Source organism: Grampus griseus (assembly GCF_964374135.1).
Source record: "Grampus griseus genome assembly, chromosome: 14".
NCBI lineage: Eukaryota > Metazoa > Chordata > Mammalia > Artiodactyla > Delphinidae > Grampus > Grampus griseus.
The window spans coordinates 63,717,149-63,727,310 of NC_139008.1; the positions used below are offsets into that span (position 1 = coordinate 63,717,149).

Genomic DNA, 10,162 nt, shown 5'->3' on the forward strand with positions numbered 1-10,162 from the left:
AACCCATCCTCCACACAGCTGCCAGAGGGAGCTTTTAAAATATAAAACAGGGTGTGTCACTCCTCTCTCAGACTCACCAGGGTCCTTGTCCCCCGAATAAAGCCCAAGACTGAACGTCTCTACACCTTGGCCCTCACCTCAGGATTCCAGCCACACTGGTTTCTCTCAGGTCCTAAGGGCCCTTTGCCCACGTGGCCCTCTCCTGCTTGGTGTGTTCTTCCTCTTCCTCCTCAGTTAATTTCTTCTATCCTACAGCTTTAGGTCAAGCACCACCTTTTCCAGGAAGCCCTCCCTGATCCTCTCATTTGTTTGAGTCTCCTCCAGCAGGTCCTGAGAGCTCCATGAGGGGAGGGAACGTGTGTCCCCAGAACCTGACACGGAATCAGCCTGTTGTAATTATCTGTTGCATGTTTACAAATGTCCAGAAACATCTGGAAGGAGCATAGCAAACTGATCAGAGTGGCTCCTCTGGGGCTGGAAAAAGGAAGGGAGTTCATTTATTACTTTATCGGACCAGTTTTTAAATTAGGGTAAAAGTGATGAAGCCTACCTTTCTTGGGGTGGTGAGGCTCAAATAAAATGAAGCCAGGCAGGGACAGGGAGAGGGAAGTAGAGAATGGGCATTTTCCCAGCAACCTTGACCTCTCCCACCCTCACATTTGCTCCCAGTACATAGTCCCCAAACCGGGCCCAGACATCGTCAAAATATTTATTAAAACCAAAGCAGAGGGAACAGAGCTGTTAGGAAGGCAAATCAAAGTGCAGATTGGAGGGTGGGGCAGAGCAAGAAGTGGGGTGGAAGGGGCACTTCAAATGCCACAGGAGGGGCCCCTGTGGTCTGGGCTGGGGGGGAGGCCCTTCACCCCACCCCTCCCGCCCACCCTGTCAGTGAAGGTCCCCCACTCACCTCTCCCATCTCACATCCATCCTGGGGGCAGCTGGGGCCCTGCAGTGACCCCGTGGGAAGAGACCACCCCCTCGATCCACCCATGGCTGTCAGTCAGTCAGTCTGTCTCCCTCCCTCACTTTCCCAATAAATAAACCATTCAGGCCTCAGCTCCTTCAGAGTGGGGCAAAGAACAGCTCAGGGACCCCTGCCCTCGCTCAGGGGTAAGGGAGTTGCGGCATCAGCCCCGCATCCCTCCTACCCTTTGCTGATGCCCCAAGCTTGCCAAAAAGGCCTTGATAAATAAATAACGCTCCATTAAAGCTTCGATCAGAAAAACCTTTAAGACGACAGAAGTGCTCTCGCGGTCCTGCAAACGAGCAGGCCAAGGCCTCGCCACCCGGCCTGGTCAGCACGCAGGATTCTGGGGGCAGGTGGCCACCCTGGGCCTCGCGGGGCCCCTGGAGCAAGGAGACCAAAAGTGCAGTTAGAGCCCCCGCCATGCGCACACATGGGCTCATGCACACACACGTGGACACACTGGGGCGTGTTTTCAGTGCACACACAGATGTGTTCACCTTCATTCCCCGGTACATGCACACACACATGCTCACACACCACTCACCCCGTGTACACACGTGTCGGGTGTTGGGTGCATGCACATACACACCACAAACAGAATCCTTCCCTTCCTGGCTTGCTCAGCCTCCTGGCAGTAGCCAGACTCCAGAGCTAGAAGCTTCTGGAGGTAGGGGAGAGGGGTATAAATTAAACGTTTCCAATTGGACTAGGAGGACGGCCAGGGTCAGGGGGCTCCAGGGCTACAGAGACAGGGTGGGTATCCCAGGAGACCCTGGTCCCCCTAAGCCCCGTCAGAAATCCAGGGGAGTGAGGTCCCCAAAGTCACAGTCGAAGAGGTCTCTGATGCCCTCGCCCTCCTCAAGGCCGAAGTGGTACTCGAGGGCCTCGTGCGGGGGGGACAGGCTGATGAACTCCTCGGGGAGGAGGCCGGCGAAGTCCTCCCGCACGTGCTCCAGGAGCGAGTCAGCCGCCACCAGTGGGGACAGGCGGTCCTCTTCCATGGGGGCCCGCAGGCTGCCCATCCGGGAAAGCAGAGGTTCTGGGGAGACGGGGGAGCATCACAGGCCGGGGACTCCCCGGCAGGGAGGGCAGAGGGGCTGTCACACCTGCCCACCCACCCGGGAGAGGGGGGCCCCACCCCGCCCTGCCCACCCACCCTTCACCCACCTTGCTCCAGGCTTAGCAGGGACTGACTGGGATCCGTGGCAGGGGATGAGGGGGGAGATGATGGTGGTGGTGGCACTGTGGTGGCAGGGTCAGCTGCCCTGTCCTCCTCCCCAGAAGCTGCACCCTGGGACGGGGTCTTCCCGGGGCTGATCCCGCCCGCACTCTCCTCAGGGCACAGGAAAACATCGATGGGGCCTTGTTTGCTCTTAAGGGAGATCTGAAAGGTCTGGGTAAAGGTAGCAGGCAGAGTAAACTGAGGCTCAGCTAACTACCAGCCCAGCCCAGCCTGTCCTGTTCCAGTCTAGACTCCCAGGTCTCACCTCTGAGGAGTCCACGGCTTGAAGCTGGGTCTCGGGGGGGGCCTTGATCACCATAACCATCTGTTCTGCAGGGTCCGCAATGCTACGAAGGTCCTGGCAGGTCACGTAGGCCAGGGTTGGTAGAGTCAAGGACCACATGACCTTTGGGGGCCACCCACCCAGACAGCTCATAAGGCAGAGCCCATACCCGCTGAGTCACTCCTGTCCTCTGCATCTCCCACTCCAGGGCCTGGCACATAGCTGGCACTCAATCCTATCTCATGCCCCTGAGCCTCAGTTCCCACATCTGTACGAGACCACTCTCTACCCATCAGATCTTAAGGTAATAATGGCTGCCTGCAATAATTTCCTATAAATTACACAAATACAGGCTTGGTACTGAGAATTTACTCTGACCCATGACCTTGGTGTCAATTAGTAGTTATCTCCAAAATGTATAAACGTAATTTGGGTATTCACTTAAAAAAAAAAAAGCTTATTTTAAAATAAAGTTTCTATTTTTGTAAATAAAAGACAAAAACTTATATCTCTAACCTTGAAGCTACAACCAGGTACTGAATCATTGTATTAAATAAATGTTTGTTATTGGTATCCTAGCTTTTCTTGTTTCATTCTGTGCAACTTTGGAATAGGATTATTTTCCCCTTTTACAGATGAAGCTGAGACTCAGAGAGTAACTTGTCCAGTGTCACACAGTGACTAAAGGCTGGGCCAGGACTGGTATCCAAAGCCAGAACCCTCTCCTGAATCCAGGGCCCAGGGTAGCCTCTCTATTCCCACTTGGATGGGGCCACGGTCACCCTCCAGGCAGTTCAAGGATATCGCTGGCTGTCAGCATCCTCGGAAAGCAGACGCAGCTGCGTGGTGCACATGTGGATCAGGTGGTCCAGCTGCCGCTCGCTTTCCTGCAGTTGCTGGAGGTCCTGGGTCAATCCTTCAAGCCGCCCACCGATCCCCACTGCTGCATGGCTGCCTCTGCCGGGAGGCAAAGGGAGGGTTAGTAGCTCCCGGCCCCTCTTCCCAGGAGGCGTGACCCTCAGCAGAACAGTCTGCTGCTGCCTCTGTTCTGTAAGACCCAGGTGAGCCCTTGCTCCTCTTGGCCTGGCTCCTCAGCTGGGAAACAGCAGAGGGCTGAAGCTGGGCTCCAAGGCAGACTGGCCGGGTTCAACGTCGGGCCTGAATGTCTGTGAACACCCATGTGTCCCTCATAGGGGGCTGGATAAGTGAATGAGGGCAGACATGCCGTGGAATACTATGCAGTTGTGTTAAAGGACAAGAATGCATTAGATGCAGACATGGAAGCATTTCTAAGACATATTGAAAAGAAAAAAATGATGTAGAGTGGAATATCTACCAAAAACTGAGAACACAAATGTGTCAGAGAGGGGAGTAGGATGACCGGGGAAAGAGGTGAAAAGGGAAAAATAAAATAAGAATTAACAAGAATAAAACAGCTGTGTTAAACAATCTCATCAATGGCAACAGAAGCCAGAACAGTGGTCACCTGGTGGTATGAGGAGTAGACTGTCTGGGAGGGGCACAAGGGAACTTTCTGGGGTGCTGGAAATGTTCCTTATTCTTATCGAGATGGTGGTCACCCAGGTGAAGAAATATGTAAAGTTACACTGAGCTACACAGGTAAGATTTGTGTTCTTGCCTGCATCTATCACCTCAGGGAAGCCAACTTTCCTCTCTAAACCTCGGTTTGCCCAGCAGTAAGATGGTAATCTGGGCAGCCACAGTGGGTATCGCTATCAGCTCCTCCGGGCTGGCCTGGCCCCGGGCCTCCACCCACCCTCCTGTTTGGCTGGTACCTACAGCCACTGGATGTGGTTCTTGGACTTCTTGGCGATGAGCTGGATGCCCTCAAGGACGTTGGTGATGTCATAGATGCGCCGCTTCTGCACCTTCAGCACCTCAGCTGCCCAGTTCAGGTCGACGACACCATCGGCCGAGCGGCTCAGCAACTCCAGGAAGCGCTTGGTAGTCAGATTCAGCGATGTTTCATAGCGTGACTTCTCCCCTGGGGATTTCACACCTGGGGGCCAGGCAGGGTACGGTCCCTCAGCACCACCCCCACCCCCCAGCCCCAGCCAGGCTCTGGGGAATGGGGCTGGGGGGCAGATGGCTCCTTCCCCTTGGTGAGGCCAAGCAGGGAGGCCCTGTGGCAGCCTGCCAACCACAGTATTCCTCTTCCGGCTGGGGAACTCCCCACACCCCAGGGCTTGGGGAAGCCATGCCAGGCGGCCACTCCAGCTGCCCCTTGGGGCTCCCAGAGGCCTGGCTCAGGCCCAGGCCTAACAGATCAGAGCTTAGTCTGCAAGCATGTTTGTCTGCCCACACCCCCCAACCTGGGTCCAACCAGGAGGTCTGCCCTAGCCCAAGCTTGGGGGGTACCTTTTCCTGGGTGGCGGCCTCTGCCCCGAGCTGGCCCACTGCTCTCGGCCAGGTACTGATGGTCAGTTTCCAAGTCCAGCCTCCGCTTCACCTACGGCAAAAACAACGGGAGGATGCCCAGTAACCAGGAGAGTGGGGCCACAAGAGACCTGGCTGAGGGCCTGGTGTTCCCAAGCCGCCCCCTGCCTCAGTCTCTCTCCCAGGATGCCCAAATGTGTGAGTGAGGGGGAGGTCCCAGGGGACACAATCCTACCCCATAGGACAGAACACTCAACTGGAAGGCAGAAGTCCAAGCCCCAGTTCCACCACCACCTTCTTGGGGGCATGCGGTAGTTTGCAAATGTTTTGATATTCCTCCTTTCAAAAGATGGAGCCTAATTCACCTCCCCTTAAATATGGGCCAGATCTGGTAACTTGTTTCGAATGAACAGAATATGGTGGATGTGTGTCACTTCTGAGACTGGATCGTACAGGCACTGGAGCTTCCTCCTTGCTCTCTTTATTGGATCATTCACTCTCGGTGGGAGCCAGCTGCCATGTCATGCAGGCACTCAAGCAGCCCTAAGGACAGGCCCAAGTGGCAAGGAACTGAAGTCTCCCCCACAACAGCAACACAGGTAAGCTCAGAAGCAAATCCTCCAACCCTAGTCATGCCTTCCAACGACTGCAGCCGGGCCAACATTTTGGCAGCAAGCTCAGAAGAGGCCCTGAGCCAGAAGCACCCAGCTGAGTAACCCCTGAATTCCTCACCCCCAGAAACTGTGTGATAATAAATGTTTGTCATTTCAAGCCACTAGGAAACAGGTCCTCTGAGTAAGTCACTGCCTCTCTCTGGTCTCTGTCTGTGAATATGGCAGCACAGTAATGGCCCCATTTTACAGATGAAACAACTGAAACCCAGAGAAGCTCACGGTCATACAGGCAGGAAGTGGCAGAGCCAGGAGTCCTGCCCAGATGCCCTCTGATTTAGTTACACCACTCGAGGATGGAGATTGCCCTGGAGGTCTCACAGGCATCTCCACTGCATCCTGATGTACCCTCCCCTCCCCTCCCCACAGGGTTTCCTGAGCTAGAACCTGGTTCAGCCCCACCTGCTGCCCTCATCACAACCGGCTGCCAAGAAATCCTGTCCCCACAGCCACCAGCGCCTCCCACCTGGACCAGCTGTCTTCCCATTGGCCTCCCTGCCTCCATCTGTCCCCCTCCACCTTAGTATCCTCATCTGCCACCAATTCTCCACAAGAACTTCTGCTGAGACATCTTTCTTCACAAACCTGTGTCTCCAAGCCTTAGCTCATGCTGGTCCCCTCCCTGGTTTGCCCTTGCCTCCCTCCCTCCTAATTCACACCACCGCTTCCCGCTCTGTGGGCAGGCACCTTACCCATAACCTAAGCCTTTCCGATCCCACAAGAGAAACTGAGGCTCTTCTCCCTCAGAACTGCCTCAAACCCAACCTTTCCCCACATGGTCTCTCGCTACAAATTTCTGCAGATGCGTTTGTCTCACCCAGAAGCCAGGGAGCCCCTCAGAGGCGGGCACTGGGTCTGAATAGTCTCTGTACACAGGGTCTGGGCATCAACAAACGTTTGCTGAATGAACCAGCCCACATGCTGACACTCCCTCTCACGCACACACTCATGGATTCCCTCAGGGATCCGCGGCTAGAAGAGCTAACACGCGCTGAGTGCTTCCTGTGTACCGAGCACCACTAGGTAACTGCTTTACCTGCGTGCGATCATCAAACCCTCCAACCATCTTGCAGCAGGTGCTCTGAGGACTTCCACTTCCTGAGGAGCCTGCACCTCGGAGAGGTCACATAGTGAGAGGGGGAGTCAGGATCTAAACCTTAGTGGGCTGGGCAGAGGCTAGTCCGGAGGCCAGGCCCCCTAAAGCCGAACCAGAATGTACCCCCTCTCCAGCCTTGCCCCTAGGGCCTGAACCCTAGTATGCTCCAGCCAACCGCACCCCTTGCCTCCTTCCTTCTCCCCATAGGGGTGCCCACCCTGAAGGCAGATCAATGCCACACTCTAAAACAAGGGCTCAAGCAGATGGATGCCCATTTCTGCTGCTGCTCTCTAGAGATGCAGGCACAGGGACCCAAAAGGCAGGGGTGAAGACAAACAAAACATTGGTGAAAAAATCTGGATGACTCAAACACCTATCCATGGGAGGAGACACAAAAACTGGTTCATCCAGCCTCTGGAATACCACGCTGCTGTCAAGACGGACTGAGGCAGGCTGATACAGAAGCCTCCCAAAGACATATTGACAGCTCATGAAACCATTTTCTCTGGTTCAGTTTCTATTACTACAGAATCCATTTCAGGGGTGACCTCTGTATGGGAGGGAGGAACATACGGGCCATGTTGCCTTATCTCTAAAGTGCGGATGATGTGCTGCTGAACACGGACATAAAGGAAAAACGTCAATTTCTAAAACTTTAGAAAAAGAAAGTTGTCATAACCGCCTTAAAAACAAAAGCAGGCTCAGGAGGAGAAAAAAGGAAAAATGGATGGGGCTGGGATCTTGTCCCCCTCAACTTTCTAGCCTTTTAACTCTTTTTCTATAGTAAATGAGTATTATATTTAGTTTGTTTTTTAGCAGCCATGACAACAGGGTAGAGGTGGACAGGAAGGGCCAGGAGGAATGGCTGAATTGCACAGAGACTTGTATGCAGGAGGTACTCAATGAATGCTCACTCGTGCAGAAGCTGAGCCTGTCACTTGTTTCAAGGACTGCCCCAAATGCTAGAGCAGGGGGTCAGTGGAGGCCACAGCTCAGATGGCCAGTGGCTACCCACAGGTACAATGTTAGGGGGTGTTGGATGGCAAAAGCTGGGCCTATGTTTCTGAACTTCAGCTCCAAGACTGCACCAGCCCTCACCCCTGCCCACGGAAGAAAACACCTACTGGCCCTTAAGTACTGTGAGGGCAGAGGCTCCTTACTTGCCTGTGCCTAGAACCTCATAGGTGCTCACTAACAACTGTTGAATGAATGGAATGCTCAGGCCCAATGAGGCTGCCCCTGACACCACTGGGGGTGGAGGAGAGGGCATACGTCCTCAGCCCAGTCCCTGGCTGTCCCTCCGAGCCTGAAGCTCAGTTCCCCAAGGGCAGGACCCACAGCCCTGGGCCTGCTAGGTACCTGTCAATCAGCTAAACTGGAGGCTACTTGTCCAGGCTCCAAGCTGGTACCCACAGGGACAGGTTGCTGGGGTACAGGAGACGAGTCAGGTGGCCCACCCCTGGTGCAACTTCCATCCGTCTCACTCATTAGGAGGAAGGGACCCTGGGCTTCCTTCAACCTCTATTAGCATCTCCAGTATGCAAGGCATCCCAGCAGTTAACCACTCAGGAAATCTGGATTGGTCCCAGCACTCACTAGCTGACTTACTAGGGAATGTTCTAACATCTCTACGCCTCAGCTTCCCTACCTGTAAAAGGGGAAGGTTGTTGAAAGGGTTAAATGAGTTAATTGGGTAAAGTGTTTGGCACAGCGCCTAATACACAATACAGTCTCAAAACAATGGTGCCTGCTATTGTTATTATTAGCATCTCGGTGATTCCGGAAGGAAGGCCACACTGGGCAAGGGGCCAAGGGGGTTGGGGGAACCTTGCCGGGATGCCTCAGGGACCAGCTGCCACCCAGGCCATGAGCAGTTGGGCGGCTTCCACCACCTTGCCCTGGGCCCTGCCTCCTCCCACAACTTGCTCCAAGCCCTATGCGGAGACCCCATCCTGCCCATCCATGCCTCACCTTCACCCACAGGTTGTGCCAGTCAAACTGGTCTCCACACCCTGTCCTGGAGCCCACAGGGCCAAGCTCCAGGGCTCCACTCCCTTCTCCCCCTGTAATTCAGCCGCTTCTTTTGGGCCCCCTAGTCTGAACTGTCTTGAGCCTCTTGCTGCTCAGGGAGCACTTTATCAAGGCATCTCCCTGGGGCATTTACTCTCTCCTGGCACCGGGGGCCTCCTCTCCAGCTCCCAGAGGCCCAACCCACCCAGTACTTCCACTGGGGCCCAGGGGTCTGCCTGCCTGATTAATGAGGTTCCATGGCAACCAGGGTCTGGGAGGGTGGAGGATGGCAGATGGAAGGACAGGCAAAGGGAGGGGATCAGCAGCTGGCCCAGCCACCCCGCCCCTGCAGAGAAGGCCTCCCAGCCAGGCGGCCTGTCCCCAGAGGCCCGGAGGGCCAGGCCTGCACCTGGCAGTCCCAGCATCGAGGCAGGAAGGAGGGTCTCCTCAGCGGCTCTTCCACGGTCTGGAGCCAGAACGCCCCCCTTGACCTCCCTAAGCAGCCATGCCCACCACCCAGCCACACATTCTGGTCTGAAGCCAGCAGGCCTCAGTTCAAATCTCACTTGCAGCCTTGTGACCAGGGGGCAAGTCACTTCCCCTCTCTGGACACAGTTCAGATGGGCACAGTGACAACACCGAGCTCACAGCACGGATGTGAGTTTTAGCTGCCTTGAAGTCTGCCAGAGACCTGGCATGCAGTCAGCGATAGCTGAATACACGTGGGGCAATTATTATCACTGAGTCTGACCCTTGAGCGTCTCTGGCGAGGAAGCTGAGGCCCAGAGCACAGAGCAGCAAACAAGGACTGGCCCGAGGTCACCCTGCACCCCGGGGCGGGGCCCGGAGGACCAACCCAGGCTCGGCACCGCCCAGCCCGGGCGCGTCAGCCCACCCTCCCCCGTCCCAGCTGCCGCCGGGCCAAACACCGCGCCCCGCCAGGGTCTGCGCGGGGGTCCAGGTAGCGCAGTCGGCCCAGTGTCCCTGGTGTCCGTACCGGCGGGCGGCCGAGCGCGGGGCGCGGCGCGCTGGGTGTGGGCCGGGGCGCCTGCGGCGTGGCGAAGAGCAGCAGGTCGGGGTCGCGGGGCCCGGCGGCGGGCGCGGCGGGGCCGGCAGGGGCCGGCGGGGCGCTGGCGTCCTGCGCCGTGGAGATGATGACGATCTGCGAGGAGTCGAGCAGCCGCAGCGCGCCGGCCCCGAGGAGGGCCTCCAGCGCCGGCGCGCAAGGGCCGCCCGTGGGGGCCCCGGCCACGGCCATGGCGCTCACGGCCCGCGCGGCCCGGGTGGCAGTCGGCGGCGGCGGCGCGGGCCCATGGCGGCAGGCCGAGGCGAGGACTCGATCCCGCTCCGGATCCCGCTCCGCCCCCGGCAGCCGCTGCCTGCAAAGTCCCGGCCACTTTTACGCGCCAAATCCTTTTTGCCGCGAAAGAGCCACGAGCCGCCGAGCGCTGCCACCATTGGCTGTCCGGACTGTGACGCAGGCGACGGCGACGGCACCTATTGGCTGCAGCGCGCC

General features: G+C 56.7%; 1 protein-coding gene across 1 annotated transcript; it reads right to left on the minus strand.

Annotated features, from left to right (window-relative positions):
- Window positions 1-1,481: 1,481 nt before the first annotated feature.
- On the minus strand, window positions 1,482-9,904 carry E2F1 (E2F transcription factor 1; the record flags this gene model as incomplete). The annotated part of the gene is made up of 7 exons (XM_082671649.1): window positions 1,482-2,006; window positions 2,135-2,360; window positions 2,455-2,569; window positions 3,277-3,429; window positions 4,273-4,492; window positions 4,852-4,942; window positions 9,644-9,904. 7 exons carry the CDS (start codon window positions 9,902-9,904, stop codon window positions 1,759-1,761), a joined length of 1,314 nt encoding a protein of 437 aa, XP_082527775.1. The 3' UTR covers window positions 1,482-1,758.
- Window positions 9,905-10,162: the final 258 nt, after the last annotated feature.